The sequence below is a fragment of the Arachis hypogaea genome, chromosome 3 (genome assembly GCF_003086295.3).
Source record: "Arachis hypogaea cultivar Tifrunner chromosome 3, arahy.Tifrunner.gnm2.J5K5, whole genome shotgun sequence".
NCBI lineage: Eukaryota > Viridiplantae > Streptophyta > Magnoliopsida > Fabales > Fabaceae > Arachis > Arachis hypogaea.
In genome coordinates, this window is record NC_092038.1 from 10,441,455 (window position 1) to 10,466,964 (window position 25,510).

General features: G+C 35.6%; 2 protein-coding genes across 2 annotated transcripts; both read right to left on the bottom strand.

Annotated features, from left to right (window-relative positions):
• Positions 1-10,170: 10,170 nt before the first annotated feature.
• LOC112789440 (purple acid phosphatase) lies at positions 10,171-13,936 on the bottom strand. Its single transcript, XM_025831336.3, has 8 exons — positions 13,429-13,936; positions 12,956-13,156; positions 12,728-12,839; positions 12,003-12,232; positions 11,123-11,261; positions 10,806-11,026; positions 10,556-10,677; positions 10,171-10,464 (listed from the first exon to the last, which is right to left on the bottom strand). Exons 1-8 carry the CDS (start codon positions 13,615-13,617, stop codon positions 10,272-10,274), a joined length of 1,407 nt encoding a protein of 468 aa, XP_025687121.1. The 5' UTR covers positions 13,618-13,936; the 3' UTR covers positions 10,171-10,271.
• A 1,163-nt stretch (positions 13,937-15,099) lies between these two features.
• Positions 15,100-19,811, bottom strand: LOC140183034 (uncharacterized). The gene is made up of 3 exons (XM_072231035.1): positions 18,545-19,811; positions 18,087-18,478; positions 15,100-16,587 (listed from the first exon to the last, which is right to left on the bottom strand). The coding sequence occupies exons 1-3, from the start codon at positions 19,809-19,811 to the stop codon at positions 15,100-15,102; spliced, it is 3,147 nt and encodes a 1,048-aa protein (XP_072087136.1).
• Between the last annotated feature and the right edge of the window lie 5,699 nt (positions 19,812-25,510).

A 25,510-nucleotide genomic window follows, 5' to 3' on the forward strand; every position in this document is an offset into this window, starting at 1 on the left:
TTCTGGTTTCCAGGGAGAATGGAGCTAACCTGCGATCGACAGAAGGTCACTATGATTCATCTGAAATGTAAGAACCTTTATTTGATAAAATGTTGTTATCCTGATTTAACCGTATGCTATTTTTACTAAATGATATCTATTGTATGTTTAGAATACCGGAGGTAAACTTAGGAAGTGATGAGCCTTTGTCTCAAGCACACACAGATCAAAGCAGCATAAATAAACCGGCAGAGAGCATGTAATTTCTCTTTCTAATACCGGTTGCTTTTATCTTTTATTACCTTCTGCTTCTAATTTTATATATATATTTTTTAGAAAAAAAAGTCTTTTAATGTTTTATTCAAGAAAAAAAAGGCAGGAAAAAAAAAGCAAAAACTGCAACTACGTAAGTTCTCAAAAAACAAAGCCTGTGTTTCTTTTGAATACTTTGAGTATATTTTTGACTTTCTTTAAGTGTATTTCAGGTTGAGTCTAGTTGAAGAGTCAGCCAATGAGCCAGCTGAAGAGAACATGATCGTTGTGCGGGAAGAGACACAGTCACAAACTGAAGCGCTTTCAATGTGAGTTTTTCAAGAAAATTTCAACCTTATAACCATTTTATTTTCACGGGCTTTGTTAACGTTTTATTTTTCTTCTTGTTTAGAGTTCCGATTCAGGTTTATCTACCACTGTCCCAAAGAAACCCTGTGCCTGAAATTGAACAAACTCCTGTGCCAGATATTCAACTAACCCCTGCAAAGTCTCCAAGTGAAAAGTTTAATGAAGAAACTATAAAAAAGTAAGGAATAATCTTGGGGTCTATTTATTTGTTGTTTGGGTGTATTTTGTCCTTGTTGGGGTGTATATCCTCACAATTGTTCTATAACACTGCAGCACTCCAGAACCACCGCCAAAAACTAAAGAAAGCACACTCACGCTTCCACCAGCTCCATCAGCACTCCAGAACCACCGCCAAAAACTGAAGAAAGCACACTCACGCTTCCACCAGCTCCATCTAAAGTATAAGTTCAGCAAAGTAAAATTTGGTTTTTAATATCATTCATCTATTCTTGTTCTTATAGTATGTTATATCTCATCACGCAGTAATAATCCAACCCCAGAAGATGCTGCTGCACTAATGATGATGGCACAGACAGCATCGTACATTCCTAAAGAAGGTCCGATACCATTATTAAGCCTCAGCTAAGGGTGAAAATAGGTCAGACGGCCTGCCATGAGCTTGCAGTCTGGCATGTGTTTGGCCTGGCCTGGCTTGATAAAAAGCCTATATTCTTTAAAAGACCAGGCCTAGGCTTTTGAAATTGCCTGTTGGGCCTGTTAGGCCGGCCTGAGCCTGTAAATACATATATAAAGTTTTATTGTACAAGTCAAAATGCTTTTGGAAGGATTTGAACTTGGGTCTTCTATCATATTAAAATATCATTATCGACTAAGCCATTTGTCTCTTTAATTATACATGTATAGTTTATTTTTATTTTGTATCAATATTGTCCATAAATTTATTTTTTTATATTTTATAATTTTAAAAATTAAATTATATCTTAAATTTAATTATTATTATTAAAAAAAACAAGCCTATTCACAGGCTTCAGGCCAGGCTAGATTTAACAACAGGCCAAGCTCAGTACTCATTAAAAAGCCTATACCAGACTACTGGCCTAGCCTGGCCTGTTAAGAGTAAAGTCTGGCCTGGCCTGACCTGGCCTGTTTTCATCCCTAGCCTCGGCTTGACTGATTCAAGACAAGAAGAAGTAGCAACACAAGAGGGTGTAGCAACGTAAGAGGGGGAGAGGGCGAAAATTCCTGAAACGCCAAAACTAATAGAACAGTTAGGGGAGCTGGTGGAAAAAATTGTAAGCAGTAGGGGGTGAAAACAGAAGGTAAAACTCCACAGATTCAAAAGCAAAGTGAAGAAGAAAGTTTTGAAAAGTTTGAAACTCCTGCGAGGACAAATGAAATGACGACTGAAATGAAAGAGAAATGCTACATATGGGCCACACGTGTGAAAACATACGCAGATGGAGCCACTAATGAGTATGACGCCATGTGCACACTCAATGCCCAAGATCGATACATTTTGTCAAAAATCCACTTCGCATCTCTCAAAGATGATACACATATAGAAGCTGAGGTAATATTAGAGTAACATTAATGATTTTATCATGAAAAGTAACTGCAATATTGATTGATGTAAAATTGATTTGGGCTTTTGTTTCTAGATTGTCTCTGCCATGTGCCTCATCCTTAACCAGCAAAACATTAAAAGATTTCAAGAAGAAATATATTGTCTCCCCCCTGATATTGTGATATGTTGTACTTCAACAAATTTTGGGTGTATTTTTTGTACTCATTTGGGTGTATTTTTTGTATTGATTTGGGTGTATTTTCTGTATTAATTGGGTGTTTCACAATTGTTGCAGAACATGACAATTGAAAATCATCCAAAGGGAGAATTCTTACAGCCTAAAACCAATAAGCCTTTCAGGGTGGAAGACTACCAAATGTAAGAAATTAGCATCACATCCATATGTAAGTTTTCGTTTCTAAAACTTCTTATTACCATTTTTTACTTATGTACCAAATAAACTAAAACACTGTTCAATGTGGACATGCTTCAGATTTTTGCACATGTTTGCTATTCAAACCATTGGTGGTTATGGGTGGCTGATGCAAGAAAGAAAAGATTTTATATACTCGATCCATATCACAAGACATGTCCATCTGATGACAGAATGAACATAAATAAATTCATTGTAAGTTGGTTCTGTGTTCTGTATTTTAATATTTGGGTGTATTTCTGTTTAATATAAGGTGTAAGTTTGTGTTCCTTTGGGTGTATTCCTTTATTAAATCCATTCATATATTACTGATCTATTTTATGTTTTAAGGGATATGTAATTTCAAGAATGAGAGTATATGCTAGGGGGGCACCTCTGAAGAGAAAGGATCAGGAAATTCATCCACCATACATGAACATTTCAGGCCAAAAGACAAGGTATAAATGTTTCACTGTGAAAATTAAACTTTTTTATATGTAATTTGCTAATTTATTTCTTGTTTTTCAGTTATGACTGTGCTATTTATGTAATGAAGTGGCTTGATATAATTCAGCCCGAAAATGTTAAAAGGGGGAAGTATGAGTGGGACAATTGGACCCAGGTAATTGTGTTTAAAAACTATATAACTCTATATTACTTTACTAAATTAACATGGTTGATTAAAAAGAAAATTCTTTTAAACATTAGGACGAGGTGAACCATTATATAGTAGAATATGCTTCCCGGATTCTATTCAATGAAATGAATCATGACAAAGTTGAAGCCATTAGGGGAGTGATGCAATAAGATTGTCCAAGCCATCCTCATTGTTATTGAGTCCATATTGTCAGATAGATTCTAATGATATTGACACTGATTAATCTAACTGTTATATAGTCTTGTAAGAAATTGAACACATGCTGTAAAAATTTGCCAATTATAATTTAGTTTATTGTAAAAAAAATTTCCATAATTAAACTCTCTCTGCTGTATTCAAAAGGTCTGAATTATAGGTACTATAATATGAAGGAAAACATCAAACCAGATATACACCCATAACTTGACATTTTACACCCAAAGAAAGTTGAATATACACCCAAACTTCTATCCCCTGATGCTTTATCCCTAAAATACACCCAAACTTCTATCCCCTGATGCTTTATCCCTAAAACCCTAAACCCTAAACCCTAAAAACATAAAATACTAAACCATAAATCCTAAACCCTAAACCATAAACCATAAACCCTAAAAACATAAAACCATAAACCCTAAACCCTAAATCACCCAACCTACTAACACCCAAATCATTGAATTTTACACCAATAACATCACATTTTACACCCAAGAAAAGTTAAATATACACCAAACTTCTATCCTATGATGCTTTATCCCTAAACCCATATACCCTAAAACCCTAAACCCTAACCACTAAACCCTAAAACCCTAAAACCATAAACCCTAAACCCTAAACCTTAAAATCCTAAAACCCTAAACCCTAACCATAAAAACATAAAACCCTAAATGCTAAACCCTAAACACTAAACACTAAATCCTAAACCACCCAACCTACTATACACCCAAATCATGGAATTTTACACCCATAACATCACATTTTACACCCAAAAAAAGTTAAATATACACCAAAACTTCTATCCCATGATGCTTTATCCATAAACCCCTAAACCCTTAAATCCTAAACCCTAAACCCTAAAACCTAAAACCCTAAAATCCTAAAACCCTAAACCCTAAAAACATAAAATCCTAAACTGTAAACCGTAAACCGTAAACCCTAAACCCTAAAACCCTAAACGCTAACCTTAAAACCCTAAAAACATAAAATCCTAAAACCTAAACCCTAAAAATATAAAACACTAAACCCTAAACTCTAAATCCTAAACACTAAACCATAAACCCTAAAAACATAAAACCCTAAACCCTAAACCTTAAACCCTAAACATTAAACCCTAAACCCAAAACCCAAAACCCTAAACCATAAAAAATAAAAAAAATAATAATTTATAACATAAACAGCAGAATCTAAAAAAATATATATGTAAAATGTCAAATACAAGAAAATTCAGAAATAAACCCAAAAAACTAAGATTTACACCCATATTCTGTAACTATACACCCAAAAAACTATCCCATGCTGCTAGTTCCATGAACTGATAATTTATAACATGTCCTTGATATTGTCTGGAATTTAGATGCACCACTGATGCAGCATCAAAGAGGTTTAACTGGAAATAATAAACTCACATATTAGCAAAAATATTAACAAGAAAATTAAAATCAATCACCACAAGTTTTAAGAACATTACTTTTACCTCGTTTAGAGTTTTTGTTTTCTTCTTCTTTGAGGCATTTGCAATCTGTTTGTCCAACTTTGAACCTAGCCTATGTTTTGGATGTCCTCTTGTTCAAACCCTTGGAGGGCTTTGAAGCTCGTTAACGGTTCCAAGTTGGCATCTTCATGAGATAACGAACATGTCCCATTCATTTTGGCTTTCAGTTCTTCCACCTCAACCATGACGTTATCGTACGCACGGTGCAGAATGGCAGTTAGGTCCTCCGATTCTGATGCAAATTCACAAATATTTTGTGAACGAAACACCAATTCGTCAAACCTCTTAATTCTTGGCTCCAACAGTGGCTCGCCGTGGCTGCTCTTGATGTGTGTGTATCGCCTCTTTACCTTCTTGCTCCATCATTCCAGTATATATTTCGGTGACACTTGGGTTACTCGTTTAAAGCTTAACACGCTTAGTGCGTGACGGCACAATATGCCTCTTGACTCGAATAATAAGCATTAGCATTTCACTTGGGCTACTACTGAGTCGTAAGTAACAACAAACTTGTTGAATATTGAGCTGGAAACTTGTTCTCTGACTTTGTATACTGAATAGCCTAGAGCAGAGTTCGTTAATCTTGTGATGCAATTTGCCTTTCCTCTGAATTGTGCTTGGACTTTCCTAAACTTTTGGTGAGTGTACACATGTTGAAACTGAGCGTCAATGGAGGATTTTGTTACACATAGTATGACCGTATGAAAATCTACAGCATCCGATTCTCTCTCTGCTTGCTCCCTGCTTCCGAGGCAATTATCGTATTGTTTGATAAATTAAATAAGCGAGTTGTTTCGTATAATGAACTTGTTAAAAAATGAATGCATGCTCTCGCTCCTTTGTGTGCTTCTCATCCCTGCCCAAAAGTGGTGATCTAGATAATTTAGAACCCATATATGATGGTCTTCATAAAGATCTGCATAATACACCCAAATAAGGCTATAATACACCCAAAAAAAATGTAATTTACACCACTGCTGCAAATTTTAAACAACATTAATTGAAAGCCACTTGTTGTCCACAAGACCATACTTAAGCAAAAAATCATTCCAATTCCTATCAAATGAGTCTTTAGTATGAGAGTTCCAAACAACTTGGCTCATTTCTTGTTCAATTTTTGTGTGTCCCTTGTACCCATTTAATTTGCTTGGAATCTTCTTCATGATGTGCCAAATACACCAACGGTGGATTGTTGTTGGCATACAAGCCTCTATAGCCCTTTTCATTGATGCGCATTGATCGATGAGAATTACTTTCGGAGCATTTCCTCCCATGCAACGAAGCCAACATTGAAATAACCATTTGAATGATTCAATTTCTTCATTTTTTATCAAAGAGCATCCAAGAAGTATTGACTGACCGTGGTGATTCACCCCGACAAAAGAACCACAAACCAAATTATACCTGAAACAAATTACGATAGTGCAGAATGAAAATCATTACGTACACCCAAAAAATGATTTTATACACCAAAAAAATATCCAATATACACCTCTGCAGCAGATTCATAAAACAACATTAATTTAGCATCATAAACAAGAACAACATATTACTTGTTGGTATTGTAGGTGGTGTCAATGAAATAACATCTCCAAAATACTCAAAGGCAGCTCTGCTCCTTGCATCGGCCCAAAAAACCAGCTTAATCGATTGATCATCCTCGAGTTCGAGCTCGAAAAAGAAATTATGATTCTTCTCTTTCATTCTTAATAAATATTTTCCGAATTCCTTTGCATCTTCTTATTCCGAAACATTCCGCACTTCTCTCGTAATGTAATTCATCACATCCTTTTCAATAAAATTTAACTCGCGGTGACCCCCAGCTGCCGCAACAAATGATTGGTAAGTTTTGCTTGGTTTGATACCAGCATCCTCATTATTCTCTATTGTATGACGAACGGACATGCTTAGTTCCCTGTGCTGTTTGAGCATCTCTGTTTTAGTTAGACAGCAAGAGTGTGAATGATGCAACACGACCTTTGAAATGATCCAAGCACCAATATCCTTCAATGTATGTATATAAATTCTTGCAGAACAATTTAAACCAGTTGTGGGATTTGTCTTCTTGGTCGGAGATATTTTAGATTTCTATTTTCCCTCTCTGCTACATGTAATCAATTGATTCTTAATCTCGTTTCCCTTCTTATTTGTGCTCCTAACTCTTGTAAAAAAAACCTGCAGCCTTGGCATAGTCCTTGTAAAATTTTACAGCATCTTCAAGGGTGGTAAAAGTCATTCCAACCTTGGGAACAAACTGATCATCAACAACACAGAGAGGCTGCAAAATACACCATGTTAAAAACTAAAAATACACTCAAGAATTTCTGATCTACACCGAACGACAACAACTCAACTAAAATAACAAAAAAAGCCATAAACTATAAATACACCCAAACTTCCCCTAAAATACACCCAAAAGGTTCCAACCTACACCTCAACGTCTGGTATAAAATGCACAAAATTAATCAAAACTAGAACATTAGATTCAATTCACAGTCAATGTTCACGCATTAATTTCACAGTGAATGCTCACGCATTATTTAGCTAGACAATCACATACGACTAACTGCATCAAATTTAGATTCAATAATTAATTGAAACTAAATCACACCTCAGAGACTTCGTTCGATTCAAATTCAAAATCTACTTCGGAGTGGTTCATCTGACAATCTGAAGTTGAATCATCCATTATCTTCAAAACGATTTCAAAACATTAATTCAGATACCATGAAAATCGAGAAAAAAATGAAGCTAGAGTACAGAAAGAGAAACGCACGTAAATAAGGATGAAGAAACCAGAGATAAATCACGAAAAAGGACGAATGAGAAGGTAGAAGAAACGCAGGAAGGAGATCGTACAAAATTGGCATGAGATTCGAGGAAGGAGACAAAATCTTTTGAATTTTGGAAGTTATATATTCGCGTGTTAATTGATTTGGATTGATTTAATATTCTGTTAAATAGGCGCGTGGAAGATAGATGCCACAAGAGGTGCGTTTAGGGTAAAGGGCTTGTATAGCTTGTAACCATAGTTGTCAAAACCGGACCGGACCGGCCGGTTCGACCGGAAAATCGGTGAACCGGACTTCATATCGGTCCGGTCCAAGTTTAGGACCGTTCAAGGCAAAGAACCGGTACGAACTGGTCAAATCCGGAATGAACCGGTGAAAATCGGTCAAATCCGGTGAAAACCGGACCGAACCGCGTAGGTGGCAGTTGAAGGGAAACTTATGACGCATCGGCGCACCTGCATTCCACCGTACTCCATATGCTCCATGCTTGCCAAGTGTCATGGCATATGAATTTTGAAAAATTTTCCAAAATGGCCACCACAGGTTTCGAACCCTTGAGCTTAGAATGCAAAGAGAATGATTCCACCACCCGGTTGCAATGTCTTTTGAAAATTTATGGACAAATTATAATAGATATAGCAATCTTTTATTTTATTTATATTCAATTTATTTTAATTATAAAATCACTTAATTTTAAATCAATTATATTTTATTTAACTATAAATTTTATTAAATATATTCAAATTAAAAAGATAAATAAAAATTTTTTATTATTCATAGTTTATTTTTTTCATGATTATATGATATCTATTAATATCATTTTTTTAATAAATTATATTTTTTTGTGACTTTTTTTAATAAATTATATAATAATAGATAAAGACTCACTGCCAGTGAGACACCATTTCCATGTTTATTCTTATTGTGTTTAATTAAGATACTAATGTACTAGTACTAACTAATTTCATGTTTATCTTTGTATTAGTTATATTTAGACTTTGAAACTTGGTTGTTTTTAAAATATTGGTGAAGAACTAAAGATATGTATTTTGAATTTATTAAGTTTATGACTATTTTTAATATTTTATATTTTTTATTTACGTGAAATCGGTTTTACCGGTTCAACCAGCAATTTATCGGTTGAACCAATAAACCAGTGAACCAGTAACCTGACCGGTTCGATCATCGGTTCGGTTCTTACAACTATGCTTGTAACCCTTAATTGCTTGTATGCAGAGATTATTCGTTATAAGTTTTAGGATTTGTTTAGTTGAGTTTTAAATTATTTTTAATTATCGTTTTTTAAAAGATCATATAAAAAAGTAAAAATAATTTTATATTTAAATATTTTATATAAAAGTATTATTTATTTATTTATTATATAAAAAATATTTTTTTTAAAAAAATCTTTAAGAAAAAGATATAAATGAGTGTTTATTTAAGTGTCATTAAGTTAATTGAAAAATATTTTTTACCAATAAATTTTTGTTAATTTTATCGTATTTATAAATTTAGTAGTAAAAGTAAAAACACTAAAAAAATAAAAATATATTTTTTTTGAGAAATAATTTTAAAAAAAATATTTTTATATAATAAATAAAAAAATACTTTTATATTATTATACTCAAATATAATTGATAAATAAAAATTTTTTTGTATGAAATATTTAAACATAAATTTTTTTTATTTTTTAATAAAATCTTTTAAAAAAATAATACGAAAAAAAATTCTTAAAAACTTACCCAAATAAATTTTTATAGTTTTTCAAAAAATATATTTTTTATTTTTTAATATTTTTACTACTAAAAATTTATTAAACATGTTAGAAATTAAAAAAAACATTGAAAAAAATATTTTTTCTATCATATTAGTAGCACCTAAACAAACAGATAGAAAAAAATTCCGATCTCTTTTGTATGTGACGGGTCTTGCATGTGTCAAAAATTAAATACAAAATATCATATATGTGCAAATTTTTCATTATATTTAACTCTGTATTTTAATTAGGATTTTACTAACAAGCATTTGTTTTTCGTTAAAATTTTAAAATGTTATATTTTTAATTACTTTGTCTTTTAAATAACATAAAATATTTAATGAGAAGAAACTAAAAAAGCATACGAAATCAATTATTTAATAACCAATTTCAAGCAATTTTTTTTCTCGTATTAAATAATATTTTTCTCCCTCATTTTCACTTTGAAACACACACTTCTATAAAATTTTAAACAAACGGTCTAATTGTTGACTTTCTAGATATTAATTTGCTTAAACTTTCAAATAACAAACTTCAAAAGTCCACACCTTTTTATAAAAAAAAAATATCTCTTTTGGTCCCACATCAATTTTTTGTTGAATGATAATTTGATTAGAGCAAACTATATAACGATTGTTATATTTTTAATATTCTATAAATTTTTATTGTATATATTATACAAGTATTTAATTGATTCCTCATACTTTCTTTTTAATTATTTATATCATGCACTCACCAACTAAATCAATAATCATAAAATTACCGACGTTACTTCATAATATTATAAAATTATTCTAGCCAATGACCTATAACTCAAGTTACTTAAAAATCTGTCCGTGACTTAATGAGTTGTAGAATCATCAACAGGGTACCAATATCTATTAAAAAACCACATGGAATCAGCTTCCACAGCATATCCATCTTGATTCCTATGCCAGCTATAGTAAGCATGAGTTCTGTTCTTTATATCAAACATGGCATGTCCAAAGCTTGCTTCTCTGTATGCTGAGTAATCTGGTTGTGGTTCTATCATCCTGCGTTATCAAAATAACGATCATATTATATATTTTCAGATAATAATCACTCTTTTCAATACGTGAGTCATTATGTATGTATAGAACTTACTTGTTTGCCAAGCCTTCAATGTTTCCTCCATCACCAATGGTTATATATACTGGAGCTGAGTTATCTTTCACAGGAATGCATCGACGGTTCGTAATGTTGTATGCAATACTGGACACACGTTCCTTCAAACATAAACATATGTCAAATTTGAAGTGCAATGTTTGAGGTTTAATTAGACTTATTTAATTAGTGTCACACTCAAAATTCAATAGGCTTAGTTTATTTTGAGAAATTATATTTTGTCACTTACAGATCGTTCATAGGCATGAACGTGGCCGGCGAACACGACATCAACCTTGTGCTGCACAAACCAGGGCTCAAACATTACTCTCATTGATTCACCTTCCATGTAGTGGTAGTTGTAGCTGTTATACCAAGGTGAATGCAAGAGAACAATCAACCATGGAGTCTCTGTTCTATTAACTTTTGATAGCTCTTGTTCTAGCCATGTGTATTGTGGTGTATATTTCCCTAAAGGAAAAAAAAAATTGTGTTAGTTACTGAAACTATTTTTTATACAAAGTTTTATTTAGCAAATTATTAAAAATGATGTAATTATATGATTACCATAAGCTGAATATGAGGCCAATACAATAATATGTGCTGATGCTCTCTTGATAGAATACCAAAAGGGTGCTGTACTCTGTGACGCTCTATAAGGAACATGATACCTATGTGTATATGGCTTGAAAGGTACACTTTCACCCTGCAAAAGAAATTATCTATTTGTATCAAAACTTTACTAGAAAATGAGAGCCATAGAAACGGGTATATGTTGAAGGGTAGCCATAGAGAAACGGTTGAGTTGTCTTGGTTTGACCTCAAGGTTACAGACTTACAGGTTCAAGCCATAAAAATAGCCACTATGTGTTACTACTTAGGTGAAAATTCAGGTGAAGTCGACTTCACGTGAAATTGATATTTGAGAGCTGTTAGATAAAAATTTAGTCAAATCAGTCAAATCATCTAACGGCTCTCAAATCTCAACTTCACGTGAAATCGACTACACCTGAGTTTCCACCTATTACTTATTAGGTTAGGTTGCATACATTACACACTTTGGATGTGGTCCTTCTTTAGATTCTGTGTTAACATGAGATGTTTGTGCACCAAACTCCTTTTTTTATGAAATTGGGTATATGGTACATGATACAACAATGTAAAGTATGTTATGTGGGAAGTATACATATAATATTCTTATAAATGAATTGTGATTCTGTACATTGATACGCTATAGGTCACTTAATTGGTAAATTCATGTAATTATGAGTTAAACCAAAATTTTAATTGTTATGCACTGCTAATGTATAAACAACATGCATAATGTTATCTAATCAAATGTTTGTACTCAAAAAATTTCTAATAACATAGGTGGTTAAGCCAACTAGAGAGTTTCATTTTGGATCAAATGCAAGGAATTCAGTTAGGATTATGAGAGAAGGCTTACAAGTTCTGGAGCAAAATCAAGTTCATGGTTGCCTGCAACCCAAATCCATGGTTGATAAGCAACACTCCTTTCTATAAATCTTCCCCAAGTATCCCACCTAACATTATCATGATAAGGGTAATGATCCGCATAAGAAAGGTCTCCAACAAACATCAAAGCTTGTCCTTTTCTTGGGTTCATTTCATAGTGAGTAAGAGTTTTATTTGAATCATATGTTTGACCAAGATCACCTGCACAATATAATGCCACATCAATTAATAACTAACGTATAGGCCTATTGGGGGCAAAATAAAATGCAGCATTATTTTGTTCCTAATTTCATTTTCTTGGTTATTAGTTATTACTATTAATATTATAACATGACTACCATATCAGTTTATTTTCACTTATTAACCATCCAAAAGCAAGATTAAGATAAGATTTTTTAAAATTAGAGAGTAACATTTAGGCTAAAAATTTGTATATAACTTAAAAAAATGTGAAATTTCTCAAAATGGGTCATGCATGTTCATTTCAGAAACATGGACTTAAACTTTTCCAAGTTACGAAAAACAATATTTTGTTTTATTTTACATTTTATAGGTATATATTTTCTTCTGTGACGTAAAACAGGTCAACCCATATTTTTGTATATTACTTCAACCACCCATTTAATATACCAACTAAACAACTATTTAAAAATTAATTTCTATAAAATTTAAGAAATATAAATAAATTGAATTTACCTATGAGACCAAATGTATATGGCACATCAGGACCAACTTGAGGAGGAGTCACAAACCAAAACTGCCTTGTTGTGTTCAAAAGTCCAACTTCATAGTAATATTTGGTGTTATACTGCCCAAAATTGAAGCATATATATGATAACACAAATGACACTTTTCTCTTTCTGAAATTGCTACAAATATATATAAGATGGAGTGCAATGGAATAATAGAGAGCTGAAGTAGTACCTCCAAATTGGTGATGGTGCATTGATGAATAAAACCAGAAGTGTAATTGAAGAATGTGTACGTAACATATTTTCCTTTAGCAAGCTTCTTTTGCTTGCTGTTTTCACTCCAGTAACGCACTTCATTGGACCCTGGTTCATCCATTGTCACCCATGACACTAATGTTGCTTTCCCATTAAGGTCACCTTGTGTTATATGAACCTTTATATTTAAAGCGTGAATGATTATGCATATATTTATTTTTGTCTTATGCTAAAATTCGTTTGTATCAAACTTTAAACATTTTAATGATAGAAATTGGTATATTATATCATAAAATCATTTATCTTAAAAATTTTAAAAATTTAATTTTAATGTATTATTAATGTAAAGTAGTTTTACACTGTCAATATATCAAAATTAAACTCTAAATAAAAATACATATATGATTATATATCTAATTGACTAAAATAAAAGGGATGGAAGAAAAGTACTTGCTGTGGAGCATTATAACCAGGAGGTATAGCAAAGACATCACTATCTAGTGGCATATCCAGAGTCTTCTCCACTTTTCTAACATAACTGCTGGTTACACCTCCACTACTACACAAAGCTGCCACATTCAGAAGCAAACACAAAGCCAAGGCTAATGTTACAAAACTAGGGGAACCCAAAATTCCCATTTTCTCAAACTCTCTAACATACACCTCTCATAAATTTAACACCACAGTTCTTAATACGGGTTTATTTATAATCATATATAGCCACATATATATGTTTAGACAGTTTAGTAACTAAATGTTGGTAAATGGCATATTAATTAGGAGGAATAAAATGTTGGTTAATAGCTTATTGACATTGGGATTTGGGAGGAATATCCAGATTAATTAGAGGTAAACTAACGAAACAATGTGTACGAGGAGAGCCTTCCAAGGAAATCATTGTCATACATCGTTTTCTTCGAAGACAGGATAAAACGGTTCAGACAAGAAGAACAGTTGTATGAATAGAATAGAATAATGGGATGCAATGTAATGCAATATGCTAAGGTTGAGTTGAATATTATATTATATTATATATACTCTATTGTGTCGCTTGGGATCAAGAGAGAGTTTTACTTACTTGTCATTCAGATTTCAGACCATGTAAGTTTTTATAAGCCTTAAAGCTTCATTAACGGCTGGCACAAGTCATATGTTTATAAATGACATTTAAAGTAAAGCTAGTGAACCAAAAGCATATCAGTCAAAACCCAGTCAAATACCTTTGGATGAATTTAAAATCTCTACGAGTTAATATATATGGATGTTTCTTCTACTAAGTATCAGAATGTTTCTTTTTCATATTAAATTGATGTTTTTTTATATATTTTTCGAATTTGTGATTGTTGGAGGTGGATAGATTAATGTGAGAGAAAAGATGAAGGTTTTTATAAGTTTTAATTAGATTTACTTAATCAATTTAAATTTTTTTAAATTTTAAATTTAAAAAATTTAAAATTAATTAATTATTAATATAAATTAATGTAACTTTATTTAGTTTTTGGCTGATAAGTTTTTGGTTCTTATACTTTTTCTTTTGTTAATGATCTCTTTAAAGTAAAAAGACATTTTGAAATTGGAAAAATCACGATTTTAATAAAACTAGAACGAGACTCCCACGATGTGATGCGCGCTGAGAAATAAATTATTTATATTACAAATATTTTGTAAAATATTTATTTATTTAACAATTTATATATTATTTTATATAATTATTCAATTAAAATATAATATAACTTAAAATTTAATTTATTATTTTAAAAATTTAAATTTATTTATTTAAAAAACATTAATTTTTTTATATTTTTTAACCAAATAAAAAATTGCGTTACTTGATGTGGAAACTCTGTTCGGTTGCAGAGCGTGGTGGTCAGGTAGAGGAGTTGCTCCACGTAAGAGAGGGAGACTCAGAAAATGTGAAATAGTAGAGAGAAGCAAAAGGTATGATTTCATTATTGTAAACTGATATATATACACTCAATGTGAGCCACACATTTGATAACTGCCTGACTAAATTTCTTACTCTACTCTAACTAATACTGATGTTAATTTACTAAGTGGGACAGCTTGTTATACATGCTATTAAACTATTGATCTACTCTACTACAATCTGGCTACATCCCCTCACAAGTTGCGGGTGTGAAAATTGATTAGACCCAACTTGACTTCACAAGACAAGAAGGGATTAGGTGCTAGAGGTTTAGTCAAGATATCAGCAACCTGATTTGCTGATGAAACAGGGAGCAGCTTCAAAATGCCTTCTTGGACCTTCTCTCGCACAGTGTGGCAGTCAATCTCGATATGTTTCGTTCGTTCGTGAAAAACAGGATTGGCTGCGATATGTAGTGCAGACTGGTTGTCGCAGTACAAGGTAATTGGCGTCGGAGGTGTTGCATGGAAATCTCGAAGAAGGAAAGAAAGCCAGGTACCTTCACATATGGCGAGCGCCATTGCTCGATACTCCGCTTCAGCAGAGGAGTGCGCGATAGTTTGTTGTTTCTTGCATCTCCATGACACCAGGGACTTGCCAAGGAAAAAACAAAATCCAGACACAGACCGGCGAGTATCGGGACAAGCTGCCCAATCGGAGTCAGAGAATGCTGTCAAGTTGAGGTTGTCTGAGGCTGAGAATAGAACACCTTTGGCTGGAGCACCTTTGAGATACCTCAGGACATGGAGTGCTGCCTTGAAGTGGGTATCCGTTGCACAGTCCAGGTATTGACTTAGCTTACTTACCGCAAAACATATGTCTGGACGAGTATTTGTCAGATAGATCAGCCGCCCAATCAGTCTTCTGTATGCAGAAACATCCTGCAATTGATTCCCTAATGACTTTGACAATTTTGTGGTATAATCCATAGGTGTGGTGACTGGTTTTGTATCTTGTAGTCTAAATTTCTCAAGGAGGTCCAATGTGTATTTTCTTTGATACATTGCTATGCCTCTGTGGCTTCTAGCGAATTCGAGCCCCAAGAAGAATTTTAATTCCCCAAGATCCTTGATTTTAAACTTGTCATCAAGCAAGTGTTTCACTCTCTCAATCTCTCTAAGATCATTCCCGCCTAAAACCAAGTCATCCACGTAGACAAGGATGCAAGTGAATGATGCAGCGGTGGACTTGGTAAACAAACAACTATCGGCCTTGGACTGAGAGTACCCAAACTGAATGAGCACGCAACATAATTTCTGGTGCCATTGGCGGCTGGCTTGTTTGAGGCCGTACAAAGAGCGTTGTAATTTGCAGACAGAACCAATTGGGACTTGAAGACCTAAGGGTGGCTTCATATACACTTCTTCGGGAAAGTCACCATGTAAAAACGCGGTATTGACATCGAGCTGATGCACAAACCAGTTTTTAGTCGAAGCAATGGTGAGCAAGACTCTCAAAGTAGTTAGTTTAATCACAGGACTAAACGTATCAAAAAAATCGAACCCAGCAGTTTGGGTGAATCCCTTCGCCACCAATCTGGCTTTATGTCGCTCAACTTCACCATTAGGCTTAAACTTGGTCTTAAAGACCCATTTACAACCGATCGCCTTCTTTCCTTTGGGTAGAGGAGTCAGTGCCCATGTCTTGTTTTCTTCAAGAGCATTGAGTTCATCTCTAATTGCCTTCTTTCAACAACTATGAGTGATTGCCTCCTCATAACTTCGTGGTTCAATGTTAGTAGATAAAGCAGTCGAGAAGGCCCTGTGACCTGCTGAAAGGGAATTCAAGCACACATAATTGGAGAGAGGATATTTTTTGTGGCATTGAGTGGAGGGCTGTTGATCAGTGGTGGTGGATTGCATACAATGGTAGTCTTGAAGGTAGGCAGGTTTGTGTTTAATTCGAGTGGATCGGCGCACCTCTGGCTGCACATTAGGCAGTGCTGAATTCTGCATAGGTGGGTGTGATGTATCTAAATTGCAACTATGAGCAGAATTTTGTGAATGCAAATGTGGTGAAAAATGTGAATGTGGTGAAAGATGTGGATTAGTGGTAGTTGATGATGCATGAGGAGTGAGGTGAGATGCTGCCATTGGTGTGTGAGTGTAATCAAAATATGGAGACGGATTAGGGGGCGGATATAGAGCTGCCGGCAGCACCATATTATCCAGCCAATGTGTATTAGTGCAGGGATGCGAAGTGGGATCATGGTGGAGAAAAGGATCAACATGTTCATGTGATTTATAGTTAGTAGTTGTTTTTAAAGAAATGGGACCAGTGGTATTTTTGAAAGGGAAGAACTATTCATAAAACTTCACATTCCTTGAGATTATTATCTCGCAGGTTTTTGTGTCTAGCAGAACATATCCTTTAGTTCCTGACTTAAATCCTAAGAAAACACATTTTCTAGCTCTAGCGTCAAGCTTTCTTCTATGAGAAACCAAAGTTGATGCATAAACCAAACAACCAAATACCTTGAGGCGTTTAATATCCGGTAAGGTATGATATAAGACCTGATAGGGACTACAAGGTGCTATTTTAATGTGAGGTGTTCTATTTAAAATGTGGACGGCATGAGCCACGGCATAGTGCCAAAAACAAAGTGGTAAGTTTGAATTAAAGATGAGTGTCCTGGCTACGTTCAAGATTTCTTGATGTCGCCTTTCTACCACCCCATTCTGTTGTGGAGTTTCCACACAGCTGGTTTGGTGTATAATACCCTTGGTTTGGTAGAATGAGGGCATCAAAAATTATTGACCGTTATCAGATCGAATGCACTTAATGACTCTATTGTGTTGAGTTTCAACAAGTTGGACAAAATTTTCAATCAATTTTCTGACTTCAGATTTGTTTTTAAAAAAAAATAGCCAAGTGAATTTACTTTTGTCTTCAACCACTGTGAGAAAATATTTGTGGCCCGAAATAGATGGTATAGCTATAGGTCCCCAAATGTCCATGTGCACTAGATCAAAAATATTTTCAGATTTGGTGTGACTTTCATTAAAAGGCAAACGTTTCTGCTTTGCATAGTGACAGGAGAACATGGTACATCACTATTATGATATGTAATGAATGGATATGCAACTTTCATTTGTTGTATCTTATTACATGAGATATGTCCTAAACGATGATGCCAAAGTGTTGCATCATCTAATGTATGAATGATATTGTGTGTGTGTACAAGAGGCACAGATTTAGCTACATCACCCTTTATTGTATGCATCAGTTCCGGTGCTGTTGCCAAAACAGGTTTGATCCGCATTGTATACAATCCCCCCTTTTGATCAGCAGCTCCAATCGTCTTCAAGGTAAGTTGCTCCTGAATCTCACAATCATGTGCATTGAACAAAAAGGAACAAGAAAGTGCATCAGCTGCTTTTGAAATTGAAATGAGATTATACTTGAAAGTAGGGATATATAAGACATCAGTCAAGTAGAAACTTGCTGAAAAGAAAATTGTCCCACAAAGGGTTGTGACAACTTTAGAACCATTTGGCATTATGACTTGAACAGGTTTTATTGTTTTAACGGATTGAAAGAAATCGAGTGAGAATGACACATGAGCACTAGCTCCTGTATCCAAAATCCAGTCATGACAATTTAAAATATGGCTGGAAATTGATAAAAGATAGAAGGTACCTGCGGATGGTGCATGTACAGATGCCAAATTTCCATTATTTGGGGGGTCACTACATTGTTGTTGGAACAAGGCAAATAGGGCTTCTTTTTTCTTATCCGAAAACAACCCATCAAGACTGACTCTTTCATCCTTCTGGATTAAAGGTTCAATGCTGCTCTCTTCATTACTCGCAGCAGTTATGGAATTTACTGAGTTCATGGCACTTGGGCCATCAGTATTCCCTTTGAATTGATTCCTTTGCATGTGTGGTGGGAATCCATGCTTGTAATAACAAGTGTCTACTAGGTGACCAGTCTTGCCACAGTGAGAGCATAATTTTGGTGTTCCTCGGCCATGTCCTTTACCTCTGCCCCCACGGCCCCTACCTCTTCCTCTAATTGAACTACTTCCATTATTCTGATAAGTCCCAAATGCATTCGTATTGACATTATTTGCCATCATTCTTGCTTCAGGATCTATTGAGTGCATCAATTGTCTCTCTTGCTGTAAAAGCGAGGAGAAGGCTGCTGCTACAGTTGGTAAGGGTGTTACAAGCATGAGTTGGGAGCGTACATTCACATATTGATCATTCAATCCTCGAAGGAACCTAATTACATGGGACTGCTCTCTGTGCTCTCTAATCATTTCAAGATTCTTTCCACATTCACAGTTATGAAGGCAAGAACACAATGCAATAGGTCTAAACTCATCTAATTCCTCCCAAATACTCTTCAACTTAGTATAGTAAGAAGTGATAGTGAGTTCACCTTGTCTCAACGAAAACAATTCTTCTTCCAGATCTGCAATTCTGAACAGGTCCCCTTGATCGAATCTGTGCTTCAGGTCCATCCATAGCTCGTAAGCGTTGTTGCACCATAAGACGCTCTGGAGAATTTCTGGACTGAGAGATCTGTGTAGCCAAGATAGAACAAATGTATTACAGCGATCCCAGGCTCCGGAGGAAGGGTCGTCCCTCTCTGGCTTCACTAGGGTTCCCTCGATAAATCGGAGTTTGTTCTTCGCATTGAGTGAAAGTGTCGCTAACCTTGACCACGAATGGTAGTTCGAGGTGGTTAATGGAGCATCCGTGAGTGAAATTCCAGGGGTTTCGCTAGGGTGCAAATAGAAGTGACTAGACGAATCTTGCAGTAAATTCGTGTTGGATCTTGACGCTTGTGCTTGAAACGCATTGAATTGGGCCATCATGCGTGCGAATTTCTGCATATCGCTCGCCGAAAACGCTTGGTTCTCCGAATTCGCCTCTCCGTCATCCACGCTCGATTCCATTGATGATCGAATCGTGTAAGCACTACTTCACACGAATCTCCTCAAAGATTTGATCTTGCGCAGAGTGGTTACACTCTTTTTGCAACTCCACGCTCACCGCACCATGTGAAAACTCTGTTCGGTTGCAGAGCGTGGTGGTGAGGTAGAGGAGTTGCTCCACGCAAGAGAGGGAGACTCAGAAAATGTGAAATAGCAGAGAGAAGCAAAAGATATGATTTCATTATTGTAAACTGATATATATACATTCAATGTGAGCCACACATTTGATAACTGCCTGACTAAATTCCTTACTCTACTCTAACTAATACTGATGTTAATTTACTAAATGGGACAGCTTGTTATACATGCTATTAAACTATTGATCTACTCTACTACAATCTGGCTACACTTGAAAAAGTGATACCCTGTCCATGAAAAAAGGAAAAAGTTCGTAGAGGAACTCCTGCTAGCAGCAGCAGCTGGTCTTCACCTAAATTTGTTTCTTTTTTAACATTTGTTTAGTTGATATTGGCATATTGCGATGTTTTTTGATTCACAAATAAAAAAATGAATAAATGAGAATAAAAATATAAAAAATATAAATAAAATTATAAATTAACTTTATAATTAGATATATTTAAATATACTTAATAAGAATATGTATCAAATTTAAATTTGTTTAATTTTTTTAATAATTAATATGAGAAATTAAAAATTAAAAACACAAGAACTATGTATAAATAAATTAAGTAATATAGTAATAAGAATCTTAATATATATAAATTATAAAATTTAAATATTTATAACTAAAATTTGTTATAATAATTATTATTATGATATTTTTAATATATATTTATTTAATTATTATTTTATGTTTTATTGAATAATAATAAATAATTTTTTATTTTTTAAAAATTTATTTATCTATCTATTTATATTTTATAAAAATTAACACTAAAATTTTACTTAAATTATATGTTTGACCAAGATCACCTGCACAATATAATGCCACATCAATTAATAACTAACGTATAGGCCTATTGGGGCACAACAACATGCTGCATTATTTTGTTCCTAGTTTCATTTTCCTCGTTATCAGTTATTACAATTAATATTAGAGAAATGGTAGGAGCCATTATAATTTATTATTTTTTGTTCTTATTTAGTTATTAGATTAATTTAAATTTTTTAATTTAGTGTTTAGGGCTTTTTTACGTAAATACACATGGAGATAACTTTAATTCCCGAAATGCGCATGGATGAAAATGTTTCTGTAAATGCGCACTCCTAACTCGCAAGGAGCAACCACGAAATGGAAATGGTATACACATCAAGGAGGGTGTCCACAAAATGGGATCATGACACTGACACAAACCATTTCGTTCCTGGCACAAAGGAAATGGAGCATGTCAAGCTTGGTGTCCACGAATTGGACCATTACACGCATGGCAAGCACGAAATGGGGGACTTCACTGATGACACACACGAAATGAACCAAATCAAGTGTGTCATCCACGAGTTGGGCATTTCATGGGAGGCACACACGAAATGGCCATCCTCAAGTGTGGCAGGCACGAAATGGGGGGGGGGGGGGCAGTCAAAGCAGCAAGTCTCAGTGTTGCAGTTCCCGTACGAGCATGCATTGGGTGAAAGTGAGGCAATTTATTGTTGGGTTGTGAGTTTGAAGCATATAAAAGAAGGTTGTGGGAGGGGAGGGGACCAAAGCGAAGGTAAAAAAAAAGAGAAGTGAAGTAGTGGGTTGCTTCGGTGAAAAAAAAGAGAAGTTGAGGAGTAATTTAATTATTAAAAAAATGAGTGGAAGTGGAATTAATATGGAAGAAAATCTTAATAGGTTGGATGAATTTCACATTTCTGCTCATTTACATGTTAAGGTGAGTTTATTTTTTTTAATTACAAAAAATTTTTTTTGTTAATAATTTAAATAATTGTTTTAAACTATATAATTGTATTTTGATCTATTTCAATTTCAGCCGGCACGTGTCTTGACTCCACATGGCACGCTGGTCGATGTTTTCTCTATAGACGAAGCAGATCCGAGTATGGAGATTAGGAGGCAGATGCTGGAGCCGTATCTAAGAAGAGCCGGCTTCTATTATGCGTCTCTAATAAAGCGTTTTGAGTACGACAACCCAATGATTAGCGCTCTTGTGGAGAGATGGCGTCCTGAGACCCATACATTCCACCTCCCATGGGGTGAGTGTACTATCACTTTGGAGGATGTTACCATGCAGGTGGGGTTACCAATCGACGGTGAACCGGTCAGTGGCACTCTGAGGTCATGGAGTAAGTTCCACCAGAGAGATATTTGGCAATGGTGTGAGGAACTCCTTGGAGAAGTTCCTGACGGACATGTTGGGACCACGAAGTATAACATAAAACTGAAGTGGCTCAGGAGTAGACTGCAACAAATGCCTCTTGACTCTCGAGGACATGTCGAGGGAATGTCTGGTTGTCATACACTATTGATGTCTTGGATATACTTCAGGCTTCCTTTCTGGGCACCGGACGTGACGAGCTCATACACGTTTCCGTTAGCTACAACGTAATAAGTTTTCTTCCATATGTTCTGTATTTGTGCTTTGTGTTCTTATTTCCTCTGCGTAATTTTTTAAATGTGGTTATAATTTTATTCTGTTCTTTCGCAGGTGGGTGGGCAAGAGAGAAAAGAATGACTACGCCGAGCAACGCTTACAAAGGCACCAGCTTAGGTTGGACAATTTGAAGGTGGATGAGGTAACTATTCCTATTGCATCACTCTCGCATGATATTGTTTTGTCCCATGAAATTTAGTCTACCTGTGTAAATGACATTTGGATTTGGTAGTTTGTGTGGATACCGTACAGGGATGCACGTATTTTGTTGAGGGTGCCTGCGAACTTTCTTGGTGCTCCGCATGGGGATTTCTATACGGCGGTCATGCCACTTATTCTATTCCGCTGGATCGAGATTGTTAACATCGATAGAGTCATGCGGCAATTTGGCGGCAAACAGGGTCCACCGAACCCTCCATTAAACATAGACACCTTCCATCGCCAGTCGGCTCGCAACGACGATGGATGGTGGCCCATCCGCCTGCAGACATGGTTTGAAGTATGGGCAAACAGACGGACTGTATCATATCGGCTAGAGATTGATAGGGCAGATACCTTGCATCCCAGTCATGATTATTACAGGTGGTATTGCTCGAGAACAAAGAGGTTTCTGTCACCCCCGGAGGCCTTCCATGATCCCTGAGGAGATGATATTCCGCGAGGGGCTCCGGCAGAGTACGGTAGAGGCCCAGTCGTTCAGCTACCAGCAGTTCCGCAGGACAGGAGACGCCATCGTTCCCGCCGTGGAAGACATCAGGCTGTCGGAGCTGATGAGATGCAGGTCCCAAACTCTCCAGTTCCGGATCCAGGTCAGGTTAATGTTTGGAGTCAGCAGGATCATCCACCGGTGGAAGTGAATTTCCCTGGAGATGTCTACTGCCCGTAGCCGTTCGTTGCAGAGGATCCCTTTCAGTCATCCACGGTCCATCAGTATATGCCTTACAATAGTACCTACGATGAGGGTGGTTCATCGCAGGGGGCGGTACACAGGACCTGATTGACTCTATGGATCGAGTTGGTTGGACAAACTTTTCATCTTTATTTGATGGCCTAGATCAATTCATTCCTTCTCAGGAATCACCACGCACACCCACCGACTTAGGACTTGCACTTCGACCGTCTGATTCAGGTAGTCACCCCCCTATCGGAAGGAGGAGATCTGTTTCTGTAGGTGACACGGCCGGATCCCAGATGCACCCGTTCGAGCCATCGTTGTTAGAGGGCCGTCGCTTATCATATGCGGGGGCTGATGATGTAGGGGAGGAGGCACAGTCAGGACGTCCCCGCCGCGACACTCGAGCACCTTCATGTGGTACAGGTGGGAGGTTGGGACATGCTGGACACCATCACTAGTTCACGTTATTGTTTTAAAGTTATTTGTTATCGTCCGATGGTTGTATTTTCCCTTCGTTTGTACTTTATTATGTTTTATGGTGTCGTAGTTCGTGGTTGTAACTTTTTTACGGTTATCTGTGTTGTGATGTATTAAATTCGGTGTTGTTAATGTTCATGTAGCACTGGTTGCAAATTTGTGTGATCATTTGACAAGAAAAGGAAAGATTGCATTCTCCCTTGCAACATTGATCGGTTCAACAACACTTGGGATGACCCTTTCGCCCTGAACCGGTTGGGTTTCCGGAACAACCTCTGCTTTCTCTCCACTATCATTCTCAATATCGTCGGCCATTCCTTCCGGATATGCAACATGGACATTCGGGAAGGGACGTCGGTCAGGTATTTCTGTATTCTGGGCGGGGGCCACGAAGGCATTAAAGGACGGACTACGACCCCTACCTATGTCCAAAAATGGAATGCCTTCACCAGCACCGGAATTTCGCATTTCCTCCACGTTATTCGAACTAGATGAGCTGCCCCCCACATCTTGGAGCTCCACGCAGAGTTCCATCGAATAGATGCTTCCGATGCTACGATGATATGAAAACATCATCAACACGTGCTGGTCAGATTTAATATGCATCTTCTGATATGTAAACGAATTAGCTACAACAACGGGCATCCTGTAAATGAGCGTACTGATCTCCTTTTTTCCAATCAGCCCAGTGTTCATCAGAATCATATTTTTAAGTTGTTGCAGACACGACTGTGGAGAAATCATTATCCAAAGTGGGTCGTCACACATAAAGGTCACTCCCTCACCTGTATACGAAATTTCACCATTGGGATATATGACCACATAAATATATTCAGATGCCATTATGACACCCAAAAATTAGTGAAAGTAGCTCCTGTGAGAGTGGAATTTTCGGAGAAGAAAGAAGGGTAGAAGAAGTGAGAGTGAGAAATGTGGGTTTACTTCTGCTGGCGAAGGGCTTTTATAGCCTAGCCGTTATCCTAATTCGTGTGCAGTACACACAAATTTGTGACATTTCGTGTGCGGTACAGGAGACATGGATTCTGAACTCAGCCGTACACCCATTTTGCTGATGCCTGCCGTGAGTTCCTCCTTCCATTTCGCTGCTGCCCTCTTGGAAATGGGATATCCATTTCGTGGGCACCATAATTGAAATGGAGTTCATTTCCATTTCACGGGCAGAGGCCACAAAATGGCAATGCGCATTTACAGAAAGATTTTCAGCCATGCGCATTTTGGAAATTAATGTTTTTTAGATGCGCATTTAGGTAAAAAAGCCAGTTTTTAGTATAATAGTTCAACAACATATTTTATTTTATATTTTTAAATATTGATAATTAATTAATAATTAAAAATAACAAATTTTAATAATCCTCTAAGGTTACTCTTAATATTATAACTAGACTATCATATAACATTATTTCTACTTATTGACCATCTAAATAGCAAGATTGAGATAAGATATTTAAAAATTAGAGTAAATTTTTGGCTAAAAAATGACTTTTTTTAGTTTATGATATTTTTTAACACGACAGATTAATGATTAATTCGTATTCATTTAAAAATTTGTTGCTAACTAATGAGTTGATGCTAGATTTGAATCATTTTTTTTTGTATTAGATTCGAAACATTCTAAATGGATCTTAATAGATCCTGTCCAGGTCCAGGAAGTAAAACTTATCCAAAAAGAAAATAAAAAAAGAGAGTTAATATTTGGTTCAATTACAGCTCCAAAG